The sequence below is a fragment of the Cydia splendana genome, chromosome 24 (genome assembly GCF_910591565.1).
Source record: "Cydia splendana chromosome 24, ilCydSple1.2, whole genome shotgun sequence".
NCBI classification, from domain to species: Eukaryota; Metazoa; Arthropoda; class Insecta; order Lepidoptera; family Tortricidae; genus Cydia; species Cydia splendana.
In genome coordinates, this window is record NC_085983.1 from 10,878,962 (window position 1) to 10,899,027 (window position 20,066).

At 35.8% G+C, this 20,066-nt stretch overlaps 1 protein-coding gene across 1 annotated transcript; it reads left to right on the forward strand.

Annotated features, from left to right (window-relative positions):
• Positions 1–11,584: 11,584 nt before the first annotated feature.
• On the forward strand, positions 11,585–16,382 carry LOC134802236 (myb-like protein F). Its single transcript, XM_063774825.1, has 3 exons — positions 11,585–12,036; positions 12,951–13,100; positions 14,683–16,382. Exons 1-3 carry the CDS (start codon positions 11,904–11,906, stop codon positions 16,371–16,373), a joined length of 1,974 nt encoding a protein of 657 aa, XP_063630895.1. The 5' UTR covers positions 11,585–11,903; the 3' UTR covers positions 16,374–16,382.
• The last annotated feature ends 3,684 nt before the right edge of the window (positions 16,383–20,066 follow it).

Below are 20,066 nucleotides of genomic sequence, written 5' to 3' on the forward strand. Positions count from 1 at the left end.
TTCACTCATAAGTCATAAGTGCTCTTGTGGTATATAAGTGGTGAAAAATGCAATTTCTTGAAGTTTAAATATCAGTAGGTAAGTATCTGTTTTTTTTTTTCTTAAATATAATATATACAATTTGAACTTTGAATTAAATCTGAATTTACATATAACATTATCAATACGTACATTATTTTAAGGGATGGCAAGATTATAATATCATTTCTTCTTGGCAGCTGCTGCTAGTTATCGAAGAAAAATAGCATAGATAACTCCAACGACGGGCCATTAAGGGCTATACTACATGCAACCCATTTGATATGCCCAGCGAGGAGTTTCAGCACATATATATAGTGCGCAAAGAATTGGCACTCTATTTGTGTGCCAAACTCGAGGCTGACCTCAAGCCTCAACATGGCGATGGATTGCCGGCACATTTTAAAGTAAACATACTCGTATTATGTTGCACTATTCCTCAAATCATTCTTGTCACCTTATTTAATAACGACATACCAACTTACAACTCTTTGTTTTAGGTTCTAACATCACTGCATCTACTGGCTGACGGTAGTTACCAAAGAGGAACTGGACAAGACCATGGAGAAGAAGTAGGAATAGTTGAAGTTGAAGAAGTTAGAGAAGTTGAAGTTGAAGAAGTTGGAGAAATCGAAGTTGAAAAACTTGAAAAAGTTGGAGAATTTGAAGTTGAAGAAGTTAAATAAATTGGAGAAGTTTAAGTTGAAGAAGTTGAAGTTCAACAAGATGAAGATGTTGGAGAAGTTGAAGAAGGTTAGGAAGATAAAGAAGACGGAGAAGTTAATAGTTGCTTTTTATTTATTCTCCATACAAACTTCCACCCCCATGTCATCTCTTTTTCACCCTTAAAGGTAGGTATGGCTAATAAAATTGGTCACAAATACATAAACATTCTTTATCTCTTACGAACTTTTGAATGATAAAAGGCAAGTCCCATTTCAAGAAATTATTGAACCCCTATACAAATTTCTACCCCTTGTTTACACCCTTAGGGATGATTTCGGGGATTAAAACTATTCTATATCCTTCCCCACAACTCAAACTATCACCATTCCAAGTTTCATTTAAATCGGTTCAGCGGTTATTGATTGCCCATACAAAATTCCATCCCCCTTTTCGCCCCCTTAAGGGGTGAGTTCTGAGATAAAAAGTATCCTATGTCCTTCCCTGGGAGTCAAACTACCCCTATACCAAATTTCAACTAAATCGGTTCAGCGGTTTAAGCGTGAAGAGGTAACAGACAGACAGTCAGACAGACAGACAGACACACTTTCGCCTTTATAATACTAGCTTTTGCCCGCGACTTCGTCAGCGTGGAATTATTAATTTAGGTACGTAGCTATTATTTTATTCAATCTGCGTTTTGTTGATTTCCCATACAAACTTCAACCCCCCTTTTTCTTAAAGAGTGATTTCATGAATGAGTAGCAGTGGTTGCCGAGTGGAAATGACGTCCGGCTTTCAATCCGGAGGTTGCGGGTTCAAATCCTGGCTCGTACCAATGAGTTTTTCGGAACTTATGTACGAAATATCATTTGATATTTACCACTAGCTTTTCGGTGAAGGAAAACATCGTGAGGAAACCTGCATACATCTGCGAAGAAATTCAAAGGTGTATGTGAAGTCCCCAATCCGCGTTGGGCTAGCGTGGGGACTATAGCCTAAGCCCTCTTGCGCATGAGAGGAGGCCTGTGCCCAGCAGTGGGACGTATATAGGCTGAATTATTAAATTATTATTCTTGAATGAAAACTACCCTTTGTCCTTCCCCGGGACTCAAACTATCTCCATACCAAATTTCGACTAAATTCTGCACCAGCGCGGGTCCTACACCGCGCGGGCGGGACAGTTCCTATTGACAATGTTTGATGTGCAGTTGTTGTTAAGTCCCCATACAAAATTCCACCCCTTTAAGGCATGAAATGGTAGGCCCGTATTTTTTACGTTTATGCAAATAACTGACGGTCTTTCCACCGCTATACAACCGGCTGACGGTTTTTTTTATTTATAATAGCATCTAAACTATCATCTGGCAAAGTATCAGCAGGCGATGATTGAAAAAAAAATTTTTTTACATGTTTATATTTTTTTTTTATTTATTTATTTATTAACATAAAAGTATACAGCTTATACAAATACAATGTCCCACAAAACAGTTTACACGGTTTGACTGTGGGATGACGGCACAGCGATACAACCGGCTGACAATTTTTTAATTCACGATAGCATCTAAGAAACTATCATCTCAGACAAAGTATTAAGCGGGAGGCGATGACTGACGATATTTGCTCCTGCCGCAACATATAGGGCTAGTATAAGGTGACGCTTACGGGAAAGGGGCTGTGACCCTCGCTCTGGTTCTTTCCTTGTCCAACAAATATCACTGGCCATTTAGCGAGGTAATGCCGCCAGTATTTTTGGCACATTACGTCCGGGGTATAATCAGAGTGGGGGGTAATATTGTATTTGTTAAGTAATTTAGTTTTACTTATTACTAGAAGATGTACATATTATTCGCTGGGTCGGAGAACCACGAATCGATCGCAACGCGCACCGTGGCCCAAAAAGAAACTTTCGGCAGACCAACTGTCACTTTTTACTAGCGAGGTTTACCTACGTATCCGTGCATTTAAAGTAATAATAATAAATAAAGCACCAGCTTCCATTATTAACTTTAATGCTGACTCTCCCTTCAATTCCAACATGTAACGGCAAAGGATTACACCTAATTTTCTTTGCAGGTGCATACATTTCTTCAAAGTAGGTATTTCCCTTTTGAGTTATTTTCTTTGGCAAACTGTCTGGCACTAGGTCTGCCAATTGCTGCTCTTCCAAAACCAGTTTTGGGAAGTTTTCTTAGTAGTTGATGTAGTATATCAGAGCCGCGATATGTTTACTCCTAACGTACACACAATCACATTTTCCACTCGTAACATAACGACTAGAATCAATCTGTAAAAAATAAATTATTTCTTTATTTTCTATTACATTATTACATTAATGGATCATAATATTATGTATGTACTACGTCAAAGATCGCAAAAACAGAAAAAAACAGCTTACATTCAAGGATGTTTGTCACTGAAGTTTGACGAATTAGGTACACGAGCTTCAATGGTGTGGCCCTTATGATCTTCACATTTGATTTCTTTTAGGTACATCTTGCACATGTTAAGCCAAAACTTATTATTATCCTTTTGGAAAAACACGAAAAGTCTGCATTATTAACGACACTACAGTCATATCTAATACCTTTAAACGAGCAATTCTTGGATATTTATTTATTTATATGTATATATATTTCGGGGATCTCGGAAACGGCTCAAACGATTTCGATGAAATTTGCTATATGGGGGTTTTCGGGGGCGAAAAATTGATCTAGCTAGGTTTTTATATGTTTTCCGAGCATAGCTCGGTCTCCCAGATATTAGTTACCTATATGAAATGCGTTATTCGATTTTTATTTCTTTACTTCTCGTAAAGTCAGCCATGAGAAAGTCCGTGTGTGTGTACTACCTGAAATTTATTGATTGTGCCATTTGTGCCATTTTAGAGGGGAAATGAAGATTTACATGTTCGAATAGAATATATGTAAATTACAATATTTCATTGAAATTATTTGTTCTCTTCGTAATGACAGCCAGCTATTTGACATTTCAAAGTCCGCTGTCATATCGCACCCAGCGAATAGGTTATGTTTTATTTTCAAATAAACGATTTCTTTTTCTAAACTGCAACATTCCTAACTGTAGGTACATCGGTGGACCTTATTTCAAGAGGCATACAGTCCACCGATGTGCAGTTAACAGTGTGGGTGATTGTACAATTCTGCCGTGCTTATAACAAGAGCAGTAGAGTCAGACCAAGAAAAGTCTGCAGCGGATTTGATAGCCCACGCAGTGCAAGTGTTATTTAAAACGTCAATCTTCTATGAAATTATGACGTATAAATAACACTTGCACTGCGTGGGCTATCAAATCCGCTGCAGACTTTTCTTGGTCCGACTCTAACTCATTTTGAAGTGTCATTCAATTGGATACTTTGTACTTGTACAATATGTTCTACAATTGAAAGAGATTTCAAAATGAGTTACTGCTCTTAATAAGCACGGCAGAATTATTTATTTGATTTTGTCAGATCACCGTATTTTAGGTTATAAGGTCGACTACTGTCCTTAAAATTTTGTATGACATTACAAGCAAATATCAGCAATCGTGAATTAAGTATTATAGCCGAGTCTACTTTAGTCCGATAATGTAGCTTATTTCAAAGACTATGAACTCTAAGTACTAGAAATAAAGTAGATTTTGCGACATGATAAAGACGGTTAAATTTGAGGCGATGGAATAAAAGATTCATTTTAAAAAAACCTTATATAAACTCAATTAGAATCTATATTTCAAAATCTTAAACCATGGATAACTTTTAACTATCAATGCCACATGTGCATAAGTGGTGATAGCATGTCATTTAGCCAACTATTCATTAAAATACGCTTTTAAGTAAACTTGTTTAGAATTGATTTTTCAAAAGCTCAAACTATAGATAAATTTAACTGTCAATGACATATCTAGATAAGTGGTAGAATGTGGTTTAAACATCTTTTCTTTAAAATACACCTTAAGTCGTCGAGTATAAATATGACTTTTCAAAACCTCAAAACATGTCACGTTATCATTAGTCACATATACGTTATCCTCGCGAACTATTCATTAAAATACGCTTTAAGTAAACTTGTTTAGAATTGATTTTTCAAAAGCTCAAATCATGGATAAGTTTTAACTCTCAATGACATATGTGGATAAGTGGTAGAATGTGATTTAACCATCTTTTCTTTAAAATACACCTTAAGTCATCGAGTTTAAAATTGATTTTTATAAACCTCAAAACATATCACGCTATCATTAGCCAGTTATACGTTATCCTCGCGACTTTTTACCGAATTATATCATTTATCAGATAGTCGTCATATCATGCATTAAATGATTAATGATATGGTGACAAAACCATCATAGCCGTCCTGATTAGTTATATACCTAAGGAATCAAATACTGATTACATTTTTTATATTTCTTAGTTGTCATAAAACTATGAGTTATTATTGTGACAAGAATTTACATGATAATTAAAAAAAATTAAGAAACTAAATAAAACTTCTTTAGTTACGTTTATTTCGATGATTACGTTCTTATTTTTAGAAAAATAAATAATTCAAGCGAATTAGATACTTTTTTAGTTATTGAGTATGTAGGTGCATACAGTATTTTTGTTTGACGCTAAAATGTTCCTTCTGATAATTTCATTTCTCTGTAATACAAGTGATTGTTCTCAGATATTATTGTGTTTTTATTTATAAACACATAACTTACTGTAAAAAAAATCTTAAACTAATATGAATTAAAATCCCTATGTGCATGGCTTACACATACGTGTTTAGTAAGCTCAAAAGTAATACCCGTATGTGCACAAAATTTATAAAAAAATAAATATCTTCATCTGTAGTGATTTAATCCCCATTTTTTCTTAAACAAAATATTTCTTGTTATTTTTGACAGTCTTTGGACGTAGATTTAAGTCACTTTTTGCCCAACTATTTAATAAATCGATTTTTTGTCTCTCCTGAAAAGTTGCTAAAATGCACATAGCGGAATTGGCAATCTCACCGACAGTAGACAGGCAGTATCTGATACTGCTTAGAGATTTAAACTAAAAGTTTGATTTGAAAAGTTTTGGCGGGGTGTGGCGTGACACACGGCCGTCGTGAACGCTGCTCGCGCTGTTAGTGCTTGAGAAAGGAGACCTAGGCTCTCCGAAACATGTCGCGCGAGTGACTTAATACAAGTGAGTCTAAACCGTAAAATTATTCAAAGTTTTGACAAGGTCCTTTTTACTCTAAATGCATGCTTTAATCTTAAAATCGACCATTTCTTGACAATCTAGATTTAGACATAAGATCGTGGCACCAATAATTAGCTTATAGAATACTTGTTTAAGTTTACAGCACAATGAACCCAAAAACATACCTAATTTAAATTCAATTACTGTTTCACCACACCAGCTCTGAAAGGCTCTCTTTATACTTCAAAAACGGATTAGAAAGTTGCATTTTATCCACATGTGAGGCAAAGTAACCTGATGCAAATTTTGAGTATTTTGCTCATCATGGCTGATAGATTTGACTTTTAAGCGATGATTTTGAATGATAATTATTTAATAACGTTCATTTGAATTTGATTTGTAATGTTTAACAGTTAGTATTTTCCTCTCGTTGGTGTGGTGAAAATTTTTGTGTGTCACTCGGGAGCAAAGTTCGTTTAACCTTAACCGTTTCGCCTTAAAACCCTCGCAATGCTCAAGATTCCACTTTTCGACACGTTCGTACGCTTCCCAGAAAATACAAAGGAAAATAAATAAAATTATGCACTACTTACATCTGTATCCGCGTAAGCGTAAGATTCCAAAATTGAACCACGAGCGTAGCGAGGGTTTCAAGGCACTACATCTGTATCAATATTAGCACGAGGGGTTAAACAACAACTTTACCCTCTTGTAAAACAAATAGCTTCTTTCTGATTGACGGGAAGTCTTTTTTACTTTACATTTTGCTGATTTCGCGTACTTGTCAATGTTACATAATTTTAAAAATAAATTTTACATAGATTAAAAAAAAATGTTAACCTTGCGGAACACTTAAGGCAATACTAAATAAGAGATAACTACTATTTACTATATTAATAACTACTATTTACTATATTAATCGTTAAATATTCTCTCGTTGAACTATGAACCTTCTATCTTCCAATTAGAGTATATTTTTCCCTAAAGCCTTATTCTATCTTAGAAACATGGTAGAATTAGTAAATTGCTTATATTATATGTAATTATACTTGATTTTATTATTTTAATCTAAATTGAAACTTATGAATTGCCTACGTATTTTTATTATACATACAATTCAATACAAATCTCTTAAAGTCTTAAGTCTCTTTATTGCACACCTCAATAAAAGAAAACAATATCTAGATTACCTAGGTATTGTTGGTATACCTATACGTAAAATAATTAACGTTAAATATCGTTTATTTTGAATACCTAATTGCCTATGAAACAATTATATTATTGATTAATTATATAAATTTATAAGCAATTTATTAATCATAATCCACATTAGAATTTAAGTCGTTCTGGTGTAAATTCCAAAAATTAATAATGACAATTCATAAAAAAAAAATTAAGGACGATAAATTATGTTTACATTTAATAGTGAACATTTAGCGAGCGTACACCGGAACACACCCTAACTTATAGCGTTCGACCAATCGCCTCTCGACTACGCTTGTGTGAGTGAATGTACGTGTAGCACACATTTGTAAACGTAGGATTCCTGTTGTGAACTGCAAATATTTACTGGAGATATTCTGCACTTTGAATGCGGACTGTACACACTCGTTAGAGACCCCGAGACAGGCCGAGAACGAGTGTGTACATGCTGCTCCCTTCTCGTCTCGCTCTTCTTTGTCTCGTCTCGCGCTTCTCTCAACGAGTGTATACAGCCGACATTATGATTTAAACTGAATATGCACATATCTGATTTATAATCCTTACAAAAGCAAGAACTATTTTATATTTTATGTTTTTAATTAAATGTGCTACATGGTACGATGTCTAAATGTGTGTAAAACTGGTAGTATTTATAATTGTATTGTATTTAAGAAACAGGAATTTAGGTTTTTTTTTGTTTTTATGAATTACGTACTAATAAGTAAAATTATAACAACATTCACAACTATTCATAAAATATATAAAGTACTAAATCATAACATTCATAACTTTTTCTCTAACATACAAAATGTTATGTTCAATTGTATTGAAGCACTGGCAGGTTTCCGTGATTAGACTGGCGCCTAATATTTAACCTATTTTGCGTGTTAAATGTTATGTTATGTTTTAGAGTTACCTTTGTTATATTAAATGTTATCCTTGTTATATTAAATGTCATCGCTGTGGCTAAGCCAAATTAAAACAAAACATTGTAAAGTGTTTATTATATTTTCCGGTTTTATTTATAATATGATTGTAAATAAACCTATGTAATACTTATTTACATAGGATACTACCAGATTACATAGTAACTTCTAAGATTATATTGGTTGTTTTATTTTACCCCATTATTACCAACTAATAAATTCTAAATCAACTTTTTAAACACGCAGATACGTCTGCGAGCGATATTCCAAATTTTATATTAAAGGAATAATAGGAAAAATTACGCTTCCGGCAGGACTTGAACCCGCAACCTCCGTAATCCGTGAAGATTCGCGAGATGCTGGTAGGCATCCGTAGCTCAATTGGGAGAGCTCACGCACGGATTGCGGTGGTTGCGGGTTCAAGTCCTGCCGGAAGCGTAATAAATTCTAGTACATTCAACATCAGATATATCGGAGCGGCCGAGATTTTCACAAATATCAAAGCCCCTATTTTCAAGTGCATGTTCAGATATTTTTGAGCACCTCGGCCGCTCCGATATATCTTTTTTTTATTTTATTGAAAATAACATGGAAATATAAAATATGCGTACCACAATACAAAAATTCGCCAAACTGCGGGGCAGTTTGTTGGCGATGAGCTCGCTCTTTTTATAAGTACATCAAAAGCAGGTACATAATTTTGCACTGTCCTACCGTCCCAGCGTAGCCCTTTCTTACTATGTACCTATAGGTATCTTACAAGTGAACATAGGATGACTTCACTGGTGGCGCGGGCGCGGGACAGGAGTACAGCGGTGCTTAAAAACTACCTTAACGCTAATAAATATGTTTTTAACAACTTTTAAAAATACAGGTGACTAGAGCCACTGTGACTATGTTGGTTTATCTTTAGTACACTCTGATACTAGCATACATTATAAGTACTTAGGTTCTTACTACTATTGTTTTATGGAGTTATCGAATTTGTCTAACAATATTTCTTTAAATTTTTCTTTTAAGGTACCTATTTTCAATTTAGGGTTACCTAGTAATATTGGATTCTCATTGTACATTTTGGGGATTAAGTATTCTTGGGTTCTCCGTCCATAATAGTTTTTTGCTGGAGGTTGATACAATTTTACTATTTTAGAAGATCGAGTTACATGTTTATATTTCTTTTGTACTTTAATATCATCTGTGTAATACGTATTAATAACATTTAGGTACGTAACTTTACAATGCACTGGAAGAATTTTACAAATTGAGAACAATGAGTCATACTGATGTTTATACCTATTCCTAGTGTTTCGTCCAACTAAATATTTAACTAATCTAATTTTAGGTTGTTTTATTTGATACAAATATGTTTTGAAGGTACATCTGACGGCGACTGTATTGTAATTAATCAACGGTATTGAACATAATAAGCGTCAACTACTTAATTAACTAATGAAGTGAACTGCTAATCACCTTAATTAAAATCAGGAGCGAGTTAGATCGCGATTTAGGGTCCCTCAACTTAATTGTATAATGATGGCAGATTTTCGGTTGATGAATGGCAAATGACGAAATTTAATAATCTCGAGAACATTTTCTTTGTTTTTGCACATTAATGTTGTAATAAGTGTAATATTGATAGTTTATATTATACAGTGAACTAACGCAGAAGTGTCCCAATTGGCCAATTTTGCAAAGTTATCAGGTAATTCAATGGGATAATCTCTGCCGCTACACCTGCTTGATGTACAGTCAAGTGTAAAAATATGAGTGCATTAAACTTACTCAAAAATATGTTCCATAGTGTGCACCTATATTTTACACTAGACTGTACTGGGTCAGTCAGAAAAGATGAGATTAAGTTTTCTTAATTTTCTCAGTTTCGTTACGAATGTTACAAATACAAATTTGCATTTTTGTATGGTTAATTTTCGTTACGAAACTGAGAATGTTAAGAAAAAATTAGAGAAAGGTACAAACAAATTGCAAATGACCCTACTACGCTTTATGAGCAAGTGTGATGATGAAAATCGTACAAAGTGACTTTTTACAGAATCGGGAAATAAATTTGACGGAACCCATTTATATTTTGTAACTTGAACTATGATAGTCATGCATATCGGCCGTTGAAGTGAAAATCCTATATAAGATCAACGTATTCTATGGTTCATCAAATATGGAGTTGGCGCTAGGTAAGTTAACTTTAACTAAGAAAGTTGTTTTAAGAGTCCCCAGCAAGCTTGGTTCTCCATACAAAAATTTTAAAACGACTCGCTATACTCTGTATCTTTAGGTGTTTAAATAAATGTAAACAAACAATTTGTACATTTTCGGGTAGTTTTAACATTTATTGGTTAACCAACCAAATACAAAACCGCCTGGATCTGTCAATGAACAACCTGACTTTAACCTTAGAGAAATATAGTAAGAATAAAGTGCTCACTCCATACATCAGTTCCGGTACCAAAACGACTATTTTCAGTCGACATCTATCATCGAGTAGCGGAATTATCAGTACCGCTACTTGATACTAGAATTCTCTAGTGTCGCGACTCACGAAAACTGTATTGAACAATAATTTATTTACAACTAATATTAAAAGCAGAAGGAGTTGAAAATAGAGTTCCGGTTAATCGGGTTATAATATTAGCTGAAAATTGTTGGGCATTAAACTTTTCGGTCGTTGCGACATCTATTGTCAAGTAGCAGTACTGATAAATCCGCTTCTCGATGCTAGATGTCGACTACGAAAATAATAGTCGTTTTGGGACTAAAGCTGATGTATCGAGTGAGCACTGTGTATTTTTTCTCTATGCTTTAACTAAGTTGTTTTAAGAGTCCCCAGAAAACTTTTTTTTTTAATATTTATAATATATGCAAGCTTGGTTCTCCATACAAACATTTTTAAAACAACTGGCTAGATTGCTCTAAAACTTTGTATTTATAATAGGGGAAAATATATCTAGTCCTGTAATTAGTTTATGTAGCTTCAATTACCATAGGGTTTTAAAAAAATACATCCAATTTTAAGTTATTCGTATTACACTTGTTTTTGCTATATTTCCTTTGTTATAAACTGGAGCCATATATGTAAACTAATTACAGCATAGATATACCTCATGTCATTGTATGTGCAAAGTTTCATTACAATCCAACACTTAGTTTTAAAATTAGAACGAAGTTCCGTTTTTATGGGAAGGTACAATTCGGCCGAGCTTGCAGGGGGCTCTTGGTAACATTGCCATTTCTTGATACTGTAAACTTTCTCAGCATTAGATTTTATGCGGAAAGAGAAGAGTCGTAGAAGGTATGGGTCCCCTTACATTCCACGACTCTTCTCTTTCCTCACTGACTCTACCTACAATGCTTTAGAGGGGGCTAACGCAAAATTGTAGTATTTAATATTTATATTGAATTTTTATATGCTTTATTTAAACAATCGCAAATGCCATAAAAAAAATCACTCGGAAACTGGATATATTTGGGAAACTCTAAGCTAAACTTTAAAGGTTATAGTTAGCTCGATAGAAACAAATCACGAAAACGTCTTATTTTCATTTATTTTCAATTGTATATCGTTAGTAGGATTCCGTTCACTGTTAGTAGGCATCAATTCATTCAAATACGAAATCAAACCGAGGGATTTGACAAGCGAAATTTTAAACAGTAGGTATACTTTCAGAGATATTGAGGAACTTCGTCAAATTGCGAAATCTTCCGTCGCAAGTTTCTTATCTTTTGTAATTTCCTTTCTAATTTCATCATTCAATATATTTTTAATTCGACTTGTAGCAGTGTTACTGTTGTCCGCCCTTTGCGGCGTCCACTCCGCGTCCATTCCATCCAACTCGGACGAGCTGGACAAGTCGGACGGCACGCTGGAAACACCACTGGTCAGTGCGCTGGAAAGCAAGCTGGACAGCATGCTGGAAAGCAAGTTGGAGAGTGAGCTAGACACAGACAATCTAAAACAATCCGTGCTGGAGGGTGTGAAGAAACTGCTGGACTCTAAGCTTTCATCTTTGGCTAAGAATGGAGATCGAAATGGTTCGGATGGTAAGTTTTAATGCCAAAACCTTCTTACAGTTAGTTTCGATTTCTGTTGTATTGTTCTTTATTTGCTTTTATAAGATACAAGTATCATGCAAAATTGTATACAATAAAATAAAATAAACGTAGCTTAAAACATGCATAACATTCAAAATGAAATTCAGAATAACATAAATTAACAAAAGGCTGATAAATGTCCTAACCTAAAGATGTCATATTTAAAAGTTTAAAATTTAATAACTGTACCTATAGGAATTATATTTTATTAAATGCCAAGAGCAGTAATTAGTCATATAATTTATGATACAATACAATACAATACAGTACAATACTACATTACTATACAAGTGCGAAAAAGAGGAGATTCGAAACAAGTGGCGATAAATTAAAGCACGACCGAAGGGAGTGTTTTAAATTGGCATGAACTTGCGAATTAGAGTCGGACCAAAAAAGTCAGCAGCGGATTTGATAGCCCACGCAGTGCAAGTGTCATTTATACGTCATAATTTCATACAAGTTTGACGTTTAAAATAACACTTTCACTGCGTGGGCTATCAAATCCGCTGCAGACTATTCTTGGTCTGACTCTACCTATTTTCACAGAATATATCGTAAAACGTTTTACAGTACACATGGCCCTTTAAATTTTCGTCATAGTCACGTAATGTGCTCATTTTCGCACTAGCGCTGTAAAATAGCACTATATGTACTGTAAATACTCTTTAATTATTGCACAGATCAATAAAAGAAAACAAATATAGATATAGGTTAACTGAAAGAGATCCTTCTTAGGGATAAGTTCGCCTTAGTACTACACATTTTTGTCTTACCTGATGTAACAATTGATCCTTTATTTTCGTACAATAAAGTGTTTACTTACTTACTTACAAAATTATTAACAAGTCATTGTGAATTTTTAGGTATTCCAAAACAACGACTCTTCAAACCGAAAAGCAGGATGCGTCCGATTTCAAATCGAAAAGTCAAGACACATCAGGAGTCAAACAGTTCAGAAGAAGATTCACAGAACTCCGAATTCGTCAAAGTTTTGACAGACGACTCTAATCAAGGTATGTTTTATATTATTCCATATATACTGTAAAGGGGACGGCCTATATGGGAGGACGCTGTGGGCACAGTTAAACAGGAGATCACTTCTTTTTAGTTATATATTTTCTCAGCTAGTTTACAATTAAATATCTAATACACTCGATGGCTGCCTCTAATCGAATGCCGATTGCGCACCGCGTTCCATTTGACAGCGGGCTTAAAATTCTAAATTTGAATATCGTGACTAGCCAGTCACAGATTAAAAAAGACTGTAAAGGTTGTAAACCTTTACAATACCTATTTTTTTTAATGTCCCACTGCTGGGCAAAGGCCTCCCCTGTCTTCCGCCGCTCGTCACGGCTTTGGTCGATTTGCCATCTCGTTTTTGATCTTCCTCTGCCTCGGGTGATCTGTGGTCTTTCATAATTTGGTTCATTACAATTTTCATAGATTAATGTTAGTTAATCCATTAGTAGCTTAGCACATTAAAGGATGACTCACGTTAGAACGGCTGGGGTCCGGGCCGAGGCATCCGACACTTTGTTTTCTATACAAATACAAATACAAATACAAATATTTATTGATAACACCAATGTTACATGTCAAAGGAATTAGGTATACATTGTATAACTATAACATAATTATGTTGTTACATAATTTAAATTAATCATTAATTATTAGAAAATAATCCAATGTCAATAGTAATTTATTACATAATTTATGTGCATGGTAACTCAAAAAAGTCTCCCACGCTGTACAAAGTTAAATCAAGCAGCCACTTGCGTAGCCTAGTTCTAAATGCTGCGGTGGAAGCTGCATCTCGGATATACTGAGGTAGCCTATTGTACACCGGCGGGCCCATTATGTAGACTGACCGTATCGACTTCGACAGCTTGTGATTCGGCGTTATGAGGCGGTAGTGGTACTTGTCTTTACGGAGAGGACGGCTAGCATTTCGACCTTGACGCTTAAATAAATGAATATTTAAGTGTGTGAATAATGCCACTTGGTATATGAGCTCGCCAGGCAATGTTAGAATTCCTAGGTCCCTGAAAACGTTCCTACAGGAAGTGTCGCTGGATATTCCCACTACTGCTCTTACTGCCCGCTTTTGCATACGGAACACACGTAGAGAGTCTGCGGCACGGGCCCATAGTTCCGCACCATAAGTCAGTAGGCTGTGGACGGTCGGTATAGAAAGCATCACGTGATAACCTGTCACCTGTCATAGAAAATTAAGTGTCGGTAGCCTCGGCCCGGGACCGGCCCGTTCTAGGGTGAGTCATCCTTAAAAAAATTGATTTATCGGAAGATTTGTTTCACTCTAAAATATATTTAATTTAAAGATTAAAAAAAAACGTTTATTTCAGGTCTTAAAACCCATATTACTTTACAAAATAAAAGGAAAAAATATAAAAACAACATTGATAAAAAAAAAAAATATACAAATACTATATAGTCCAGTGTAATATTCTTAAGTAATAAAACACTTTCGTATAAACTTTAGAGTAGAGTAAAACTTATATTTCAGTTTGTAACCCTTATTCCTTTTTCTGACTTTTGTAACAAATGACTTAAATAAAGTTAAAATATTAATTACAGACCCTGGTGATGAAGAGTTAAGAGATGCTGTAGATGAGCTGCTAGAAGAAAACAAAAACAACGATGAGGTGATTTTAGATGAGAGAACACCAGATGCAGAACAATTAACAGATTATAATAGTGATGAAAAAATTAGCAAAGATTCTTATGATGATATTACTACACAAGTCGTGAAAAACAGTAAAAGATATAGAAAAGGAAATAAAATAGACCACAGAAAAAATAGTAATAGTGTGATCGTAGAATCATTAAGAAAAATTTATAAAAAGGATGATGATGGTAATAATTTTAAGGTTATCTCAGATAAAAAGTTGAAATCTACGTTAAAAGATACCAATGGTTATGGCCTAGAACATGCAAATGACGCCGACGGTATAAGCGCAAAGTGGAAAACTAAGCAAGTTAGAAATAACATTTTTTCAAATAGACGAAACAAATATTTTAAAAGCAGGCCATATATCACAAAATACTCACAAAAACCACACAAAGTTGATAATTTAAAAGTTGGTGAAGGCAGTAAAGTTGATGGCATAAATTACGTCAGTTATGACGAAAATGTGTCAGAAATGGAAACACCTACAAGCAGTCATCAGGATAAAAACGGCAACAATGATGAAATAAACACACTAAGAAACTCGACTGATAAAAACTTTGGTTTTAGAAGAAAATTATTGAAAAATAACCTTAAACAATCCAGTAAAAAAGGAAAGGACCTACTCGATTTCAGTGAATCAGAAAAACAAGATGACAGCTATGAAGATATCCTAGATAAATTAATAAAAGAGGATATCGAAACAGAAATTAATGAAAACCAAAACCAGGAACTAATCGATCACAAAGAAAAACCTAAACGAAAACTTGGCAAACATCACAATAATTATCGCCGTATTGGCCGTGATAAACTCGAGAAAAACTATAATGATAAATATGAGCGAATCTCGAAACCAAAACTTACTGATTTAACAGTTACTAATGATCTTATTGATAGTAAAGAATCCTGGCTGGATAGTATATTAAATAAAAAAGAGACTCAAAAAGAAACTCATCACAACATACCCTTAAAATTAGGAAAACTAGACGGAGAAAATCAGAAACAAGCCGAGAGTTATGACTCACGTTCGTCAATATCAAAAGAAAACAGTTACAATGAAGAATTAAATGATACCATCAATGGCAATAACTTTGATGAAGATAACGGTATAATCAAAGATATCGCTTATGAAGAGAAAGAACATGACTTTCAGTACAAAGATTTTGTAAATAATAAAAAGAAAGCAAATAAGGTTCGACCAGATGAAAGAAAAGATGACAAACGTATTCAAGAAGATATTAAGTTTAGAAATGAAGAAGATTTAACTAAATCAGATAATGATGTAACTTCAAGGGGTGAAAGTGTTATGGGAAAATATTTGAAAGATGGTGAAGATGATATATTTGAAAACGAAGATGATATAACTGAAAGGGATAGTGATGTAACATATATAAACCAAATAAATAGCACTGGCAAGAAAAAACATATTACGAAAAACAAACCAAACACAGAAGAGGGTATAAGTGTCTCTAAAAAGGGTAAAAATAATTGTCGTGAGAAAAAAGTCGAAAGTGACGAAACTAAAATAATACGTGATTTGATCGAAAATAAGGAAGTTAAAAAGTCCTTTTCTTTTTCGCTGAATTTCATATCTCAGTAAAACAAAATATACCTACATGATCTCAATTAGCTTAGTAGAATATTAATCCTGTAAAGAATTACAAGAATGTTAAGGCAAATATTGAAACTGACTTATGCTATTACCTGCTATTACTGAACCAGTGTGATTCATCATATTCTCCTCATTTACGTACGATCATGTGAGAGTAAATAAAAATAAATTTATTATTCCTTTGCATATATCGAAGCATTTATTTGTGCCTTCATCACAAATATTTGTTCCAAAGTTATGTATGTTTTCTACGTATTTAAGTATATATCTGTCTATTTATATATGTCGTCGTCTAGTACCCACAACACAAGCCTTTTGAGCTTACTGTGGGACTAGGTCGATTTGTATAAGATTATCCCACAATATTTATTTATTTTCATTTATACATATAGTGGATATTTTAAATACTACTGCTGGATTTTGATCCTGGATAGAAATGGGATCGATGGGGCGACGAAAACTTTTTTGAAAAAATGATAATTTTGACGTTGACTACTTTTTCTAAAATTTGTAAATGCCAATTGATGTTAATTAAAATGTTAGGAAAGGTCTCACTAAGATCATTTTCGCGTAGCAGGACGAGATCAGGGGGCTTATTCTGATTACATTAAGAAGGAAATGAGTTTGACCTTAAATTGTTATAGATAGATAATAGAATAGAATAGAAATCATTTATTCAGACAACACATCAATACAAATAACACATCTATACAAGTACAGGGCAAAGATAAACAAAACAGTGTAAATAGAGATGTGAAGCCGAAATGGTCTCCACTCAGCAATGCAGCTGGCACGACTAGCGTGGTCAACGGCGCTGGTTTTCTGTGGAGCCAGCGGAGTGTGCGGGACAGCAGATATGATCTGTAAGATCTGTAGATTGACGAGAAAAGACGCAGAGGAAGGTTGGGCTCACATATCTCAGCCAAATAAAAGATAGAGTTTCTGTCGTGTCGTACGAGGTAGTTAAAAGGCTGGCCCAGCAAAAAGAAGAGTGGCGATTACTCCACCGACAAGAGCATAGCTCTTAAATACTGATGATGATAATGATGACGATGATCTGTAAGCTGTCAACAGTGACAATACATTTTCAACCAGAAAGCAGAAGTAAGCTTTGCTTAGTCCCAAACTAAAGGGGCCCACTGATTAACAGTCCGCCGGACGGTATCGGCCTGTCAGTTGTTCGGAACTGTCCAAATTTTGTTCTAACACCAGAATACCTTTTTCTTGATGTGAAGTTGCATCATAGAAGTGTTCTTTTAGGAGTTTTTTACAGCCCCTCTTCTATGGTCAATTATTTCGACATCCTTGAAAATGCTTTAGTCGATTTGTCTCCACGTTACGATCATCGCATTATTATGGGGGACTTCAATACGTGCCTTTTAAAAAACGACCACCGTTCGCGCAAACTTAATTCCCTAGCATCTTCCGTAAATCTTGAAGTCTTACCCCTCGGCCCCACTCACTTTCCACATAATGGTCCTCCCTCTCTTCTAGATTTAATTCTAACGTCTTCCCCGGAAATCGTGGCCTGTCATGGCCAATTTAATGCAGCAGCCTTTTCAAATCACGACCTTATTTTCGCCTCATTCAAAATTCGAGCCCCCAAAAGGCGTCATAAGATAGTTTTGCGCCGAAACCTACATGACGTTGATCTACAGGCTCTCCAAGATGATTTGCGGAATGCTGACTGGTCATCCTTGGAGTTGACAGATGATATTGAAGTTAAGCTGGGGACCTTCAATGACGTTTTGCTCGCGGCTTTTGATAAGCATGCTCCATTGAAACCTACTCGAGTCAAGCACTACCCCGCGCCATGGCTTACACCTGAGATTAAGTCACTCATGGCTAAGCGGAATCGTGCTCGCGTCAAACTCCGTAAAGACCCTACCGATGAAAACCTGCGTGCTTTTACTTCTTTGCGCAACCGGTGCAACAAAGCGTGTCGAAATGCAAGGCGTAATTATATTCACCAGTCCATTAACGATTGTCCTCCCGCAAAGCTGTGGAAATTTCTTAAATCTCTTGGGGTGGGCAAGAGTCATCAAGGTCACACGGGTGTACTCGATTTAGAAGCTATCAATCGGCACTTTAGTTCTTCCCCGGTTGAGCTTGACCCTTCTGTAAAGCAACGTACGTTATCCATTCTAGCCAATACTCCTCGGCCCGATACGTCCTTGTTCCACTTTCGCTCTATCTCACCGCAGGAGGTCCTTGCAATTCTTAAAACAATTAAAACTAATGCCGTTGGTGAAGATGCCCTGAGCTTGGGCATGATTGTGCTCGTGGCGGAAATTATCGCACCCGTTCTGGCCCAAATCATTAATTTCTCTTTCTCGTCTGGCTCCTTCCCCTCTTCTTGGAAACTTGCACATGTAATTCCTTTGCCAAAAGTATCTAATCCTTCATCCCTTTCCCAGTACCGTCCCATTTCTATTCTTCCAATCCTCTCAAAAGTAATCGAACACTTTGTACACAAACTTCTCTCCTCCTTTCTAAATAACTATAACCTCTTGAATCCCCTACAGTCTGGTTTTCGCCCCGGACACAGTACTGTCTCGGCTTTGGTCAAGGTTACCGACGACATTCGGCTCAATATAGAGAAAAAAGAGCTAACGGCTTTGGTTCTTTTAGATTTCAGCAGTGCTTTCAACACCGTGGATTTTGACGTACTTCTAGGTATTTTACGTAATTACAATCTGTCCCCCTTAGCACTTTCTTGGTTCCGCGATTACCTATTTGGAAGGCGCCAGCGGGTCATGGTCGAGGACACTGTTTCTTCGTGGTGTGAATTGACCGCGGGGGTCCCTCAGGGTGGGGTCCTGTCGCCTCTACTTTTTTCTCTATTTATTAACGGGATCACGAAGTCACTTGTTTCTTCCTACCACCTTTATGCAGATGACTTGCAAATTTACTCGGCGGCTAGTATAGATAATTTAGGACCACTAATAAGCCAAATTAACGGGGATCTTGACTCTATTCGCGACTGGGCAACATCTTTTGGCCTCATGGTTAACGCGAAAAAGTCGCAGGCAATTCTCATTGGGAGTCCTCACTTTATCTCTAAGTTGTCTGAAGTGACAATGCCTAAAATTCTCTTCGATGGAACACACATTCCTTTCTCAGCCACTGTAAGAAATTTAGGCATTGTCATGGATCAGACTCTTTCTTGGTCATCCCACGTGACTGAAACCAGTAGGAGGCTTTTTGCTTCCCTGCACTCGCTTCGTCGGCTGCAGAGTTTCCTCCCTGTCCACACGAAAGTCATGCTTGCACGTTCTCTGCTAATTCCCCTTCTTGATTATGCGGACATTGCTGTTCTGGATCTCACGGAGGAACTACTTGACAAGCTTGAACGTTTGCAAAATGTTTGCATCAGATACATTTTTGGCTTACGCAAATTTGATCACATTTCATCTTTCCGCTCCCAACTCAAATGGCTGCCCATTCGGCGTCGTAGAGACATTCATGTACTTTCCCTTCTATTTAACGTCCTTTTCTCTCCCTCTTCTCCCCCTTATCTCTCGGAGAGGTTTAAATTTTTAGCAGACGGCAGCGGGCACCGGCTCCGTTCCAGTGCAGATCTCTCTCTGGCTATCCCGCCACACAAACACCGATCCTATGACAAGTCTTTTACTGTGTACTCTGTCAAATTATGGAATTCCTTACCGTCTTCTCTTCGTA